This window comes from Geotrypetes seraphini, chromosome 6 (assembly GCF_902459505.1).
Source record: "Geotrypetes seraphini chromosome 6, aGeoSer1.1, whole genome shotgun sequence".
Lineage (NCBI taxonomy): Eukaryota > Metazoa > Chordata > Amphibia > Gymnophiona > Dermophiidae > Geotrypetes > Geotrypetes seraphini.
In genome coordinates this window covers 69,596,354-69,612,595 of record NC_047089.1, presented here as the reverse complement: position 1 = coordinate 69,612,595, position 16,242 = coordinate 69,596,354, and the positions used below count along the sequence as shown (strand labels likewise).

The window sequence follows — 16,242 nt, the reverse complement described above, 5'->3', positions numbered from 1 at the left end:
TTGGTTCTCCCTTCTACTTCAACTCAGCAGCAGGGACCCGGTCCTTCTCCCAGTGTTTCCTTCTCTGCTTACTCAACATCAAGGATCACTGCTTCATCCCAACCTGCAGTCTCTCCACCTGACAGCTTGGTTCCTCTCAACGTAACCCCTCACCAGTTTTCTCAAGCGGTGAGGGATGTCTTAGAGGCTTCCAGGAAGCCTGCTACTCGACAATGCTACTCCCAAAAGTGGACTAGATTATCTTCCTGGTGTATTTCCAATTCCAAAGAGCCTCAGCGTGCTTCCCTCTCTTCTGTGTTGGACTATCTTCTACACCTGTCTCAGTCTGGTCTCAAGTCGACATCTATACGAGTCCACCTGAGTGCTATTGCGGCTTTCCATCAGCCTCTACAAGGGAAACCTCTCTCTTCTCATCCTGTGGTTTCCAGATTTATGAAAGGACTTTTGCATGTCAATCCTCCTCTCAAACCATGTTGTCCTTTCTCAGCTTATGAAACCCCCTTTTGAGCCTCTGAGCAAGGCTCCACTAAAGTTTCTCACTTGGAAAGTGGTTTTTCTGGTGGCCCTCACATCTGCTCGCAGGGTCAATGAGCTTCAGGCCTTGGTGGCGGACACACCTTTCACAGTATTTCATCATGACAAGGTGGTCCTCCGCACTCACCCGAAATTTCTGCCTAAAGTGGTCTCTGAATTTCACCTCAACCAATCCATTGTGCTTCCAGTGTTCTTTCCAAAGCCTCATTCTCATCCTGGAGAATCGGCTCTTCACACTCTGGACTGTAAACGTGCTTTGGCTTTCTACTTGGATCGCACCAAACCACACAGAACTGCTCCTCAACTTTTCGTCTCCTTTGATTCAAACAAGTTGGGACGACCTGTATCAAAGCGCACCATCTCCAACTGGATGGCGGCTTGTATCTCTTTCTGCTATGCCCAGGCTGGATTACCCCTTCCCTGTAAGGTCACAGCCCATAAGGTCAGAGCAATGGCAGCCTCTGTAGCCTTCCTCAGATCAACACCGATTGAGGAGATTTGTAAGGCTGCCACTTGGTCCTCGGTTCATACATTCACCTCTCATTATTGTCTGGATACTTTCTCCAGACGGGATGGACAGTTTGGCCAAACTGTGTTACAAAATTTGTTCTCCTAAGTTGCCAACTCTCCCTCCATCCCATTGAGGTTAGCTTGGAGGTCACCCACTAGTGAGAATACCTGCCTGCTTGTCCTGGGATAAAGCAATGTTACTTACCGTAACAGTTGTTATCCAGGGACAGCAGGCAGCTATTCTCACGTCTCACCCACCTCCCCTGGGTTGGCTTCTCTGCTAGCTACCTGAACTGAGGAGACACGCCCGGAGCATCGGGCGGGAAGGCACTGGCGCATGCGCGGTGCGGGCATCTCGAAACTTCTGAGTTTCTTCAAGCAAGACATGCTTGCAAGATGTCCGTATCGGGGCTCTGTCGGATGACATCACCCACTAGTGAGAATAGCTGCCTGCTGTCCCTGGATAACAACTGTTACGGTAGTAACATTGCTTTCTTAACTGCCAACACCCCCACCATTCCATTTCAGGTTAGCTTGGAGATCACCCACAAGTGAGAATATGCTGCCTGCTTGTCCTGGGATAAAGCATAGTTACTTACTGAAACAGGTGTTATCCAGAGACAGCAGGCAGATATTCTCACAGCCCACCCACCTCCCCTGGTTGGGTTCTTAGCTGGCTATCTGAATTGAGGAGTCGCATGCCTACATTGGGCGGGAAAGCACATGCACAGTGCAGTTAGTCGCAAACTTTCTAAAGTTCTTAAAGTGCACGTATACTTTAGCAGCTGTCCGTACCAGGGCTCCATGGACGATGTCACCCATATGTGAGAATATCTGCCTGCTGTCCCTGGATAACACCTGTTAGGTAAGTAACCTCTGATACATGGTAGAATTCATGGTGGATTCTATGATGGTGAGCTGGCCAGATCTTGCTGTAGCAAAGCATCCCCAAACCATGACACTTCCACATCCATGCTTCACAGTTGATGCAAGGTTCTTTTCCTGGAAAGCACAGGTGTTTGAGGAATATGTAAGACCATCTGTAAGAAAATTAAGGCGTAAGCGGAACTGGACCCTGCAACACGACAATGATCCAAACCATCTCAGTAAATCCACCAAGGACTGGCTGAAAACTAAGAAATGGAGAGTTTTGGAGTGGCCAAGTCAAAGCCCTGATCTTAATTCCATTAAGATGCTGTGGGGTGATTTGAAACAAGCTGTACATGCAAGAAACCCCTCAAACATCTCACAGCTGAAAGAATTCTGCATTGAGGAGTGGGCCAAACTTTCCTTAGACTGATGTCAGAGACTGGTAGATGGCTACAAGAAACCTCTCACTGTAGTTATTTCAGCCAAAGGAGGTAACGCTAGCTATTAGGGTGCAGGATGTCCTAATTTATTCCTGTTAGAATACACGTTTTTGTGGATATATTTTGTTTCATGAGTAAATAAGGAAAATTTTGATTGTTTACCTGCAATTACATCACTTTCTTTTCCAGAGATAAATTTTTAAAAATAGATTTGACATCGATATGTGAACATTTCTTAAGAAAGAACTGAATATTTCATAGGGTGTCGAATTTTTTCACATGACTGTCTGCCCTTCTCTTCTAGAAAGAAACATAGAAAGATGACGGCAGAAAAGGGCTATAGCCCATCAAGTCTGCCCACTCTACTGACCCACCCACCCCAATAAGTCTAGATGCTAGTGATTCGTCCTACGTAGGGATCCCACGTACATGTCCCATTTACTCTTAAAGTCAAGCACGCCGGTGGCCTCGACCACCTGCACCGGAAGCTTATTCCAGTGATCTATAGCCATCTGTAAACACCTACACGTGCAGCGTACAAATGAATGCCCAATAATGCTGTCATTATAAAGTACTTCATTAAATTTATCTGGCTTAAATGCATATGTCATCTCTGTGGGTTTTTGAAGAATTTATTTATTTTATTTTCTATACCGTTCTATGGGAGCTCAGAATGGTTTATATGAATTTATTCAAGTACTCAAACATTTTTCATTGTCTGTGCCGTCAGGCTCACAATCTACCTCAATGTACTTGAGGCAGTGAGGGGATTAAGTGACTTGCCCAAGGTCACAAGGAGCAGCGTAGGTTTGAACCTCCAATTGCAGGTGCTGAGGCGCTAGCTTTAGCTATCTCGCCACACTCTTCCTCCTTGAAATGTTCTAAGTGAATTTTCTGAAATTAAATAAAATCCCTATATGTCTTTCCCCTTTTTGTTGGTGATTTCTTTATAAACCATTGTAAATAGGCTGTCTGTCAGTGGGGAAGTACATTCAACTTGATTCTCTAAATTTGATGACTTTTATAGAAACATCTAAGAATATTATTTCATCATTTGCCACCCATTTGGTTACCCTCAGCTGAGCAGGAAAAAAATTAGATTTTTTTTTTTTTTCAAAGATAGCTCAGTTAGCTTAAATGTTTTGTGCCTTGCCTATTCAGGTTTTCCTTGATGCTGCACAGGCCATTAAGCTACGGTGGGAAACAAATCTCTTCAGTTAAAGAACTGGGGCTTAAATTCTCAAAAAGTTGCATTAAAAACCAATGGGTTGCAATTGCAGCCATTGTAGTAGTGATTTAAAAAGAGCAAATCATTCTCCCCAAAACACTCATGCAAATGAGGTTGGCGAAGATTAGCTAAATTTGCATGTGTCCATCACTGGTGATAACGATGGGCACCTGAGCAGAATAAACGCAAAGAAAAAAAACAAAACAAACACCCAACAAAATAAAGTGAAAGCCGCCAAAGTCAAGCAAATCTCCACCCGACAGCAGGAGAGATGCCCCCTCTCTCCCACCGCCAAGCAACACACCCCCTTGGCAGCAAGAGAGATGCCCACTCTCTCTCCTATGGGAGGGGACTTAAACCATGTGAGCCAATCAGAGCCTCAAGCCCCTCCTCGGATGCACTGGGAAGGGACCTAAGACTCTGATTGGCTCAAACACCTAAGGCCCCACCCATAGGAGAGGCCTTAAACAACCTGGGCCAATCAGTCTTAGGCTCCTTACTGGTACATCCCAGGATGCACTGAATAGGAGACGGCGGGCCTGCTGGCCAGAGGGAATAGTCAATAGGTATCCCTTTGACCAGCCATTTAAGTAAGGTAAAGGGGAGAGGCCGGGATTGTCGAAGGCACGGAGAGAATGGGCATCTGCTGCCAAGGGGGGGGGTGGTTTGCAGCAGGAGAGAGTGGGCATCTCTTCCGCTGCCAAGGGGATGTTTGGGGGATTGTTGCTTAGCGGCAGGAGAGAATGGGCATCTCTCCCGCTTCCATGGAGGTTGTGTATGGTTGTGGCAGGAGAGAGTGGACATCTCTTCCGCTGCCAAGGGGGGGCAATAACACATGCGCTCAAGAAGCATGCTTTTACCATTCCCACAAAAAAAAAAAGACTACAATTGATGAGAATCATGTAATTTTTTTTTTTTTTTTATTAGGCACTGTCAAAAACACACGCCTCCAGATGCAATTTTAGTAGTGCTGGCACTGTACCGCCACCCCCAGACCAGTCACTGATGTTTGTCACCAAAAGCTGACACTGCTCTTGGAGAATGACTTGGCGATTTTTCAGAATCCACCAGAGTGCTCATTTCAATGTTGAAAAGCCCATTTGCATGGCAGTGTCGGAGACTGCTAGAAAGCTCCCTAAAGACTGCGATAAGCTATATTCAGTTAAATATTTTAAAAATTATTTCATTCAATTTCTTTTAAGACACTGAAACTGTTGCCTTTTTACACATTTTGTGTGTCCATTGCATGCTTATATGTAGCAGTGGTTGATGGATGTGTACATTTCATTTGCTTAGCCCGTTTGCAAGTCCTAGATTGGATATATTTAGCTAAGGGTAGATTCTGATTTTCAGATGAATGTTTTTTGCTAAAATGTATGCAGGCTAAACTGTCTGAAACCAGTTTAACGACCACATTAAAGGTAACCTTAAGTTTTGAGAATCTGGCCCTGGGTCCTTGCAGTGGGAGCTTCTTTTCTCTAGCAATTCCCCTGTAAGTGCCTGGTTAAATATCAAGAGTCTTAATATGTCTTTTTTGATCCTTCCAAACTTGATGATTTCTAATTGAAAAAGAAGGTGGTATAGTTTTTATCCCAGGACAAGCAGGCAGCATATTCTCATGTATAGGTGACATCATCCACGGAGTTCTGATGCAGACAGCTGCAAAAGCTCTTTTGCTTTAAGAACTTTAGAAAGGGTGCAACTGGCCGCACCGTGCATGCGTGAGTGCCTTCCCACCCAAAGTAGGCGCGCGGCTCCTCAGTTATCAGTTTTCCGCGGAGCTACGAAGTCATGTTAGAGCATTCTGCCTTTCTTTTTTTGCCTTCCCACTCACAAAAACTTTGGATTTTTTTTTTTTTTCTATTATTCCCTTCAGGATTTTTTCTCTTCTCTATAATAGAATAAAAAAATAATAAATAACTTTCGTTCCTTTCTTTTCTTTCTTGCCGTTTTGACGGCGGGGCCTTTGCCTCTGCCTCTGCCCTCAAGTTTTGATTTGGCTGAGGTGATTTTCCCTCCCATGTCCTGCCCATTAACCGGCTTTAAAAAGTGTGGCAGGCGCCACCGCACTATTTCTCTTACCGATCCCCATAAGTGGTGTATCCAGTGCCTGGGCCCAGACTACTGCGTAGAGTCTTGCTCATGTTATTCCACTCTTCAAAAGCGTTCCATCAAAAATCGTCTTCTACAGCAGAAGCAACTCTTTGGTACCATGGATGCATCACAGGTACTTTCAACACCGTCCAAGCCTTCAACATCTAAGGCATCACCATTGTCAGAAGTACCTGCTTCCATGTCGGTGTTTCAGTCTATAGCCAGCTAAGAAGTCACCAGCTTCCCAGACGGGGTCTCAGGCCATAAAGGTACAGAGTCAATTCGTACTAGCCAAACAGAGAAACATTTGATGCAGATCGCTTCCACTTCAAGGGGTGCATCTTCTTCGATGTCATCCTCACCAGAGCTAGCTGTGGCACCAGTGATACCAGCATCCACACCCTAGATATTAGTGCAGGCCTTTAAAGAGAAGCTCGATGCTCTTTTTAAGTTGGAGTTTAGGGACATGTTCCAGTGCTTACTCCCATGTCAGCTCCTCCGGTACCAGCCCAGCCTGAGCGTCGCTCCATGCGAGATTCAGATACCACTGCTGCCTCATCGGTATCGCAACGATGGCACCGATCTTCATCGAGACGTACTTCTAGACACCGGTCTTCGAGACATCAGACTTCTACACCCAAGCATCGCTCCTCAAAACATCGGACACCTTCTCTGAAGCATCACTCTTCTAGGTACCGATCAAGTTCCTCGGAGCATATACATAAGAAGCAACATTCCTCTGGGCATAGATCTAGTCGTTCCAGACATTCGTCTCCACATCCTCCATCTTTCAAATCTGTCAAACATTCTACAAAATCAAAGCATTTTTCTCTTGCACGCTCGGACAAACGTAAGTGATATCATCTATTCTGCTCGGTACCATTCTTCCTCCATTCCTGTAGATTCAGATCTCCATCTTCAATCCATTCATGCGGCCTCCCCCTTCTTCCATGGAAGCATATGGTTCCCAAGCGGAGCATTCTCCTCACTCCACTTCCCATGGGAACCTTCACCTTCTGAATCAGTTTCGTTTACCCGCTTCATTAGACAGATGGGTAAGGACCTAGAAGTAAAGTTGGAGGCGGACTCCCAAGTATTCAAAGGAGTATATGGAAGCCTTAGATATCAAGCATCCTCCTAAGGAGTTACTCAAACTTCCTCTGCATGGCATTCTGAAAGAGACTCTTTGTAGGAACTGGGAATCCCCTTATTCTATTCCAGCAACTCCTAGAAAGCTGGATTCTCAGTATAAGATTATCCCTATCCCTGGTTTCAACAAGCCTCAGCTTTCTCAACATTCTCTGGTAGTGGAGTCCACTCTGAAGAACTCTGCCCCTTCTAAGGTCTATGCCACTGTATCCAGGGCATGAGGTTAGATCTATGGATAAATTTGTGAGACATCTATACCAGAACATTATGCTGGCTAATAAAGTTCTCAATTAACAACTTTTATTTTACGTCTTATTTGAAATACTGGATTAAGACTATACCAACTTACTTCAAATACCTGCCTTCACATCGACAGTCAGATTTTAAACATATGTTTCACTCTCTCACACAGCTCCGGCAGCATCTGGTGCAATCTTCCTATGATGCTTTTGAGTTGTCGTCTCGGCAGTCTCCGTGGCCATGAGAAGGCTTGCATGGCTGGGAGTGGCAAATATGGATCCTAACCTTCAAGACCGGTTAGCCAATATCCCTTGCCTGGGGGATGAATTGTTTAGAGACACGATTGAAAATGCAACTAAAAAGCTTTCTGAACATGAAAATCTTTAAACTCATTGCTCAGGCCTAAATCTAAATCTTCGGCCTCCAAAGCTTACAAACCATCTTCCTCTTACAAAGTCTACTCCTCTGCTTAGACCACAGCAGAAAAAGCAGCATCAACAATGTCCTTCAAACGTCTCAGATACCAAGTCAAATCAGATTTTTTGACCATCTCTTGGAGAGCATAATTTCAATCAATATATCTCTGTCTCTCCCTCTTCCCATCAGGGGTCATCTGCTTCACTACTATCATAGAAGTCAACTGATCACCTCCGATCTCTGGGTTCTCAATATCATTCGAGAAGGTTATTCTCTTCATTTCCTTCACATTCCTCCAGATCATTCTCAAAGAGAGTTTCATTCCAGCTCTCTTCAGTCCTCCTTTCTTCTCCAGAAAGTCGAAGATCTGCTTGTTCTCAATGCCATCAAGAATGTTCCTTTGGACCAGCAGAACATGGGGTTTTATTCCCGGTATTTCCTTGTCCCGAAGAAGACAGGGGGGGGGGGGGCGGCGTCTTCGGACGATATTGAACCTCAGAGCTGTCAACATATTTCTCATCAAAGAAAAATTTTGGATGCCGTCTCTGGCATCCTTGTATCCCCTTCTGGATCACAATGATTGGTTATGCTCTCTGGATCTTAAGGAGGCTTACACTCACATTCCCATTCACTCAGCCTCTTGCAAGTTTCTCATATTTTGGGTGGGAAATCAGCATTTCCAATACAAGGTTCTACCTTTCCACATTGTGTCCTCTCCCAGAGTTTTCACCAAGTGCCTGGTAGTAGTAGCAGCCTCCCTTACGAAATAAAGGAGTCCAGGTTTTTCCATATCTAGACGATTGGCTCATCAAAGACCCTATGTCTCGGGTTACAGTAGCGACCCAACAGACTATATTGTCTTGCAAAATTTGGTATTAGAAATCAACTTTCCCAAATCTCAGCTGCAGCCTTCTCAGACTCTACAATTTATTGGAGCTCTTCTAGATACTGTGCGACTCAGAACATTCCTTCCCCAGCAGTGCCAGGATGCTCTAGTACAGGGGTGGGCAACTCCGGTCTTCGAGGGCCGGAATCCAGTTGGGTTTTCAGGATTCCCTCAATGGATATGCATGAGATCTATTTGCGTGCACTGCTTTCAGTGCATATTCATTGAGGAAATCCTGAAAACCCAATTGGATTCTGGCCCTCGAGGACCGGAGTTGCCCACACCTGCTCTAGTACAACTTTGCCACCAAGTGTCCATCCTTCCCTCACGCTTGGTGAGACACATGATTGTTCTTCTAGGTCACATGGCCTCTATATTTCACGTGACTCCTTCCGCTGGCTTCTCAATGGTTGCAGGCTCTCGACCCGCTCTCCCAGTATTTTGCAGTAACAACATCTCTTTAGTAATGATTTCAAAAGCATATTTTTGAATTTAAAAATTGCCTTTGCTAGAGTTTGCACTGTGGTTGGCGTCCCTATCTGAGGCTGACTGACTCTCAAAAAAAAAAAAATGCACTTCTAGCCTCAGAACTGGCATAAAAAGGGCATTTACTATTTGTGAAGGGTCAGCAGAGTTTATTGAAAGCAAAGGAAAAGAAAAAATTAAAGTCTTGCTAGTGCTTCCTAGTATCATCTCTTTCTCTTATGAATAAAAGGTGCACTTTCAATAGTGGGGTCTTTATTTTTGTTGTCATTTTGGAAAAATTTTGGGAGAGTAGCACAGTTTCAGTAGAGGGCACTATGCGTATACAAATGGAGCTTACTTTGCAGCACACTCAATAGTGTGGTAATCAGTAGTGTGATATATTTATTATTTATGTATTTACAGAAAATCTTATATACTACTTATGTGGACTGAGACTCTATCTCAGCAGTTTACAGCAGAACATGCACAATTTGAGCAGAATTAAAACAGATAAATAAGTTAAATTAAATTTATTAAACCATGTTGGTCATTTAAGGGGTAATCTTATGAAGCTTTTTGTGAGTAAAATAGCTTTTGTGCCCGAATAAATAAGGAATATAGAAGCATCAGTGTACACTGATGAACAACAAATATTTTTACATGTTGTACACATTGTTGCTATGATATTTGTATTGTTTTGGGGGGTTTTAACTGTAAGCCTAATCAAAAGGAAAATAGCAGGCCATATAGTGTGGTACATGCATAAAAAGTACCTTTCTTAGCACTGGTGTTTCTCTTGGATCTTGTGTCCCATAGTCATTTTGTTTCCGGCTTTAAACTACTTCTGGTTTTCTTTTAGACTTTAACGATAGTCTTGGATGCGCTATTTAATGGCAACTTTGGAAACTGCAATACTCAGTATGAAGAGTATCGGACAGCATGTCATAAACTCTTCTCATTTACGCCAGCCTTTCTGCCTGCCTCAAACGAAGAGGACAATAGCACTGCATCATTGAACCACACAGTCCTTAACCATGATGTGCTCTCCAATGAAATATGAAAAACTGAGAATAAAACTTCAGCTTACCACAGACTTTCATAACTGACTACAGATCACTAGTTACTGTACCAAGATGCATTTTACTATTGCACTCCAAAAGAGAATGAACTTTTGGCTGGTTAAATGAATAACCAGTTAGCTTGTCTCTTCCCTTCCCCAAAAAGAACTGCCAGTGGTTATGTAACAATCTCTAATCAGCACATGTTAATACTTGTACAGTTTTATGTATTTTAACAACAGAATCCCCTAATTATGAACATTATATTTAAGGACTCTGATTTCATCCAGGTTTTTGCTACATATGGAAATAAATGAGGTAATTTCTTGTCAATGAAATACATCAGTGTAGCAGTTTTAGAAAAATAAGAATTATCTCCTACTGCTTAAGATATGTTCCACTGTTTTTCTTTGAGTTTAATCTTTTAAAAATTATTTCATTCAATTTTTTTAAGACATTCTGAAACTGTTGCCTGTTTTACACATCTTCTGTGTCGATTGCATGCTTATATGCAGTAGTGGTTGATGGATATGTACATTTCATTTGCTTAGCCCATTTGCAAGTTCTAGATTGGATATATTCAGCTAAGGGTAGATTCTGACTTTCAGATGAATGTTTTATGGGCAAGAAGAACAGAATGCTTCAACATATTCATTGTTTTTCTCATGCATATATATATTGTGTGTCCTTGGGTTTTTGGGGGGGTTTTTAATGGTTGAAGTGTAAAAATGGTTCTAAATGAATGCTTCCAAGTAAGGAGAAAGTTTCCTGAAATTATTTCTGAATTAATACAGTTTATCATAAAATGCCATTTTGCTTCTATTCTGTTAAATGCATGTTCAGTAAAGTTTGAAAAGATGATGCAGCTTTAGAGTCCCATAATAGTTTATTTTGTGCCTAATTATAAATAACTTCCATAAGACTCTGCTTCTAACTTAAGAGCAAGAAATGCTAATTGCACTGTCTGTTTTGCGAGAGACTAGGAAGTTTGCTTAACACTAATACTGCTTTGGTTTCTTCAAAGCAATTGGTGATTGATATTTGTGTTTAAGGTTTTGACGTTCCTTCAAATCAGAATTTAGAAAAGTCTGCCTGTAAATTACAGAAGAACTCTAGAGAAAGGGTATTTTAACACATTCATTATTAAGTTCATAAAGATATCAACAAAATGGCATTTGAGTTTGAACTGTTAAAAGCTATTAAAGTTTGTAATTTTGGAACAAAATGTCTATTTCAATAGCTGTTCATTGTATAAAAATCTCACTTTTACAGAACTATGATGCCTTGTACAGATTCTTCAGTTGGTTACATTTCTTGCAACAGAATCATATTTCTGAAGGATGATCAACTCAAATGGGGTGATGTCGTCTGATGGCACAAACACAGAGCCTTTCCACAATTGTCTGGTAAATTCTAGATGGTGTCTTACTCCTATGCATTTGACACTGCCATGCCTGTCACTTTAGTACTTTTTGTCTTGAAGGCTCTAGAGATATCTTGGGGAGGGGAGTTCTTTGCCTATTGAACCCCCATACTTAAGTTTTATTTTCAGTGTCAGTTGCCAACTCCGAGATGAGTGAATTTTTTTAATGTACTCTGCTTCCCTGCCTTGTTATAGTTTGGGCTTTAAATTCATCACTGAAATTGTGTGTGCCTTGAGCTATTTCTCCCACTCTGGCCAAGAAGTTGACTAGCAACTTCAATATTTGCTTTCTTTTCACTTTTGATTTGTCTCATGGATCATCACAAGATCTTCATTCAATATTTGAGGCTAGGACTTGTCTTTTCTTGTGACACCTACTCAAGGATGTCACCTAGGACTAATATGTTTCACTAATTAAGATCTAGAGCTTGCCACCAGAGTGTCTACCTATTTTGGTATCAAGCAGAGCTTAATTTCTGTGCCTGAAACACTGTTCCATCTCTTCTTTTCAGACTCCAAAGCAAAAGGAGAATTCTGCTCCAGCCCCTTCCTTCCAGGCAGCTTCCAGGGCAAAGGAGGGGAGGGCATTAACCTATATAAGAACAGAGAAGAGTTACTCTACACTAGGGTTGTCTGTTTGTCCTCGGGGGCCACAGTCCAGTCAGGTTTTCCAATGAATATACATGAGATTTATTTGCATGCACTGCTTCTGTTATATGCAAATAGATCTCATACATATTTATTGATAAAATTCTAAAAACCCGACTTGGCATGGTCTGAGGTTGGACACCCCAGCTTTACACCTTTGTTCTACCCCACTTCTTCCATTGCTCCTGGCCTGCCTGTCCCCTAGATCCACAATTACACTTCTTTTTGGACTACAAATTAAGCCCTGAGTTCAAGTCCTAGGGAGCCTCAGCACTTAGCATAATTTAAAGAATGAGTCTCCATCATTAAATGGACCTGAGTACACATAGGTTGGAACTGCTCAAGATTTGCTTCCTTTACAGCTACATCAGGGGCATAGTTTGCCATAATTCTGCCTTGTGCATGATGATTTAAGTATGTGTGTGTGTGTGTGTATGTATGTATATATAGATAGATAGATAGATATATGTATATGTATATATATTTTACCTATGTAAATTTCTAAATAAGTTATGGGAAAAAAACATCCATCATATTAAAAATACAATATTAATACAAAATAATATCAGACAAACATAACTGTTCAAAAAAGTCCTGATACCCTTTAAATTATTTTTACCCCATCTTAATTATTCCCAGAAGCCTCAGTGTTTCTTAAAACTGAAAATCTACCGTCTAGCATCCCAAGCAATTGGTTCCAAGCTACTGCAAGCACTTTCAAAGATAGACATGACAGAAGGTAGCATAGTAGCTTCACTGAAATTCAGAAAATCTTATTGGTATATATTCAAAATTCTGTTACCATTCTTCTTAATTAGCTAATGTATAACCAAATCCCACTACTTAAAAATACTACTGGTGTATGTTAAAGGATGACAAATGTGGTAAAAAGTATTTTTGGTAAAGAATTTTGAGTAAATTATATAAGAGAGGTTTCTATGCCAATGATTGAGTTGTGGGGTACATTTTATGCCTTTATAAGACCCCATTGAGACAGGCTAGTATTTTGTAAGTAGTGGGGTTTGGTTATATATTAACTAATTTTTTTATTTATTTTTTTAAGGAGGGGGGTGACAACTGACCTCATTTAAGTTTATTAGTGACCATTCTTAATGCACACAGAGGTAACAACTATTAAGAATGTGAGGGCTAAACCCTGAGGCACTCTATATTCACAATCTGTCTATCTGATAAAGTAGCCCCCCATCCTTTACAAGATGATAAAAAACCTGAAACTATTCATAAATTGTAGCATGGATACCTAATTCTGAACATCTATATAATAAAATGTTATGATTAACTGTATCTAAATCCCTTTTACTTGAGAGGGAGCACTAAGTTTATAATTAAAACTAACAATGTCTCAGAGCTATGACTTGGATAGAACCCATGTTTGTTTGGATCTAGCAATGCATTAGTATCTAAAAGTCTTGCAACTGACTTCTAACTTTTTCACCAACTTAGCTAATAATGGAAGACATGAGATTGAATAATGATTCTCGATCTCCTCAGTATTTTGGCCAGGGTTTTCTTTTCCCAAAATCTAGCAGATGCAGCTCTGTTTCTAGATCCAAGGGACTAAACTCTCAAGCAAACAAACATTCATTAACATATGCAGAAATAAAGCTAGTACAAGCTATGCTATTTTCAAAATACCCACTGCACAGACTTGGGAGACTAGTAGTAGTATTTGTAGAACTCATAATTTTGCAACAGTTTTTCTTGGATAACCTCTAAAAATAACCCCAGAACTGATATATTGCAGGCTAAAAATGAATCAGATAGTTGTAACAAAATGAAATTCATCCTCTACTTTCGTCACAAATGCTGTCTTATTGTTCTTAAAAAAAATTGAACTCAGACTGTGTTGACCTATTTGTAGTGGTAAAATTTATATTAGGGACCTGAAATTATGATTTAAAACTAATATGTAAGAAGGGTTCAATTATTCACAATTGATATCTATCCTGTGGCTATTCATCATCTGCCTATGCCTACAGAATTACTTTGGTATGGGCCTCAGAGGACTTTGAGAGGGAAGTCCCTTCTTGGCAGCCACAGCACCTTGAACATAGGTTTGGAAGGGGTTGAATAACTGAATTCAAATTGAAGTGAAGTACCAGTATCAGTTTCTCTGTTTTGAGACTCTGTTGGCAGTATGTTCACTGAATCAAAGCTAAACAGCTTCATAAAAAGAAAGACTTTTATAGATAGTGGTGGTTGATCCCTAGAGGCCCTTGGAGGCTGTAACTCTAGGATCTATGCTTTCTGAGACCTTGGGTCCACTTCCAATATCCAGTTTCTGAATTAGTCATTAAGAGGGTTTGCTTCTAGATTGGATAAATAAGGATATGATCACCTTTGGATGCCTCTCATCTATAGGTCCTGATGACTGCCCCTTCTCAGCTTTTGTACAGAGAATGAATGAGAGAATTCACTTTAATTTAGAAGTAAAGGATGAGATCATGGTACTTCTATTAAGGTTTCTAAAGGTTCTCAGTTCTCCTAAGAAGTTAGTGTCAGTATTCAGCCACCAGCTTTTTCAGGATGTACAGAGAAGAAGGTGGTAAAAGAAGATGGATGTGAAGTATCAAATGCAACCTGCTCCCAGGTTCAGTAAGACTCAGTTACCACACTAGTCTGGTAGTTGAATCTGCCTTAGAAAAGGCTAAGAGGTTGAAAGCTCATTCTTAGTAGAGAATGACACAGCGACAAAATTCATCATTGTTCCCGTCCCCGCGGATAACCATGGGAAACAATCCCATATCATTCTTAGTATCTATCTCAACCTCATTCCTTCTACACTATCATTCTTCAATGCAAGGCTTGAGGGTCAGTGGTTGTGCCCATTCATACTTTGATTCTTCCCTCTTTCCTTAAAGAATGACATGGAGATGGTTTCCCACGGTTATCCACAGGGATGGGAACGGTGGCAAATTTTGTCACCGTGTCATTCTCTTAAGAATTTCTTAGGCATTGCTGAAGCTCCAGTCTGATCAGTTTATTGAACCATCATTTTACTAAATAAGAATTGTCAGTTTGAGTTCTTTCTTCCCTTGTCAGGAAATGTGTAAAAACTTGAGCCAGGGACTCCAAAGATCATGAAGCGATATTAAACTAGGTATGTATGCATGTATGTGGGTAGATACATGCATATGTTCTTTTATACAGGTATCAGTAAATGGTCTTTTAGGAACCACATGAAAGGACCAACCAATTCTATTTAACTTAAGCATGTACCACCATGTTCTTTTCTTTTTTAAAAAAAATCTGGAAAAGTACACCTACACCATGTATCTATGCATGTAATCTGATTAACACAATTTTTTTTTTCATTGAGACAGTAGGCATAGATACATGATGAAGGTGAATCTACATATGCACATAGTCTCATTAACAAATTTTTTTTTTAATTAAGACTATACACATTGGCACATGATGGAGGTGCACTTTTGATCTCTCTATATATTTATATATCTATCAGAAAATGAGATTGCATAAATAAGCAGAATTGTTCTGGCCAAGATGGTAGGATTCCCATGTAAGCCATTTGACCTGATTCCTAACAAAAAATGATATCGTGTTTATGGGAAAAAAATGTCCTAATCTAAATAATTCTGGGACAGAAGCTTAATTTTGAGTTCAGTAGTTCTGATATAGTGTGTGTTTTTTACAGAACACTATTTCCTGTTCGTGGTTGATTGCATGAATAAGACCTTGATAGGAATAGCATCAGAGCTCTGGAAATCTTTACCCTATGAATGATGACATCCCTTGTCTGTTTTGTGTGCATTGATATCTGGTTATTCCGTCACTTTTTACTAAATTGACGTGCACATATATAGTGTTCCTGTAGTACTCAATTATGTGTTTTATGCTGCTGTTTGTTTTAATATTGGAATCTGCCTTGAGCTTGCTGGCTAAAGCAGAATATAATGCCAAAATTAAAGTAATTTCTGTTCTATCCTTGTATATCATACTAGAGATAAAGGCAATCTTCAGTGCTTTCAAAACCTTTGCCAGTGTGCTATTAGGAAAACAAATTTTGATTCAGACAACCAAGTGGCATTGTGGTCTGTTAACAAACAAGGAGGAACTGGCTACAAAGAGATCTTCCAGATTTGCAATTTAACTGCTGTTTGGAAGATGTACCCTCCAACAACATGCCTTCTGGGAGAGCAGAATGTGATTGGAGGTAGCCCGCTGTTACCTGGAATTTCATGAATGGTCCATATGCCAAGAGGTAAAAGAAGATGTTAATTTCCAGTAGGTAATTCCAG

At 40.8% G+C, this 16,242-nt stretch overlaps 1 protein-coding gene across 1 annotated transcript in view; it reads left to right on the top strand.

Annotated features, from left to right (window-relative positions):
• NAA16 (N-alpha-acetyltransferase 16, NatA auxiliary subunit) overlaps window positions 1-14,767 on the top strand; it is a 310,852-nt gene extending 296,085 nt beyond the window's left edge. Inside the window, exon 20 of the mRNA XM_033947900.1 lies at window positions 9,693-14,767. Coding sequence (XP_033803791.1) covers window positions 9,693-9,893 — 201 coding nt within the window. The 3' untranslated portion in view covers window positions 9,894-14,767. The remainder of the gene's footprint in view (window positions 1-9,692) is intronic.
• Window positions 14,768-16,242: the final 1,475 nt, after the last annotated feature.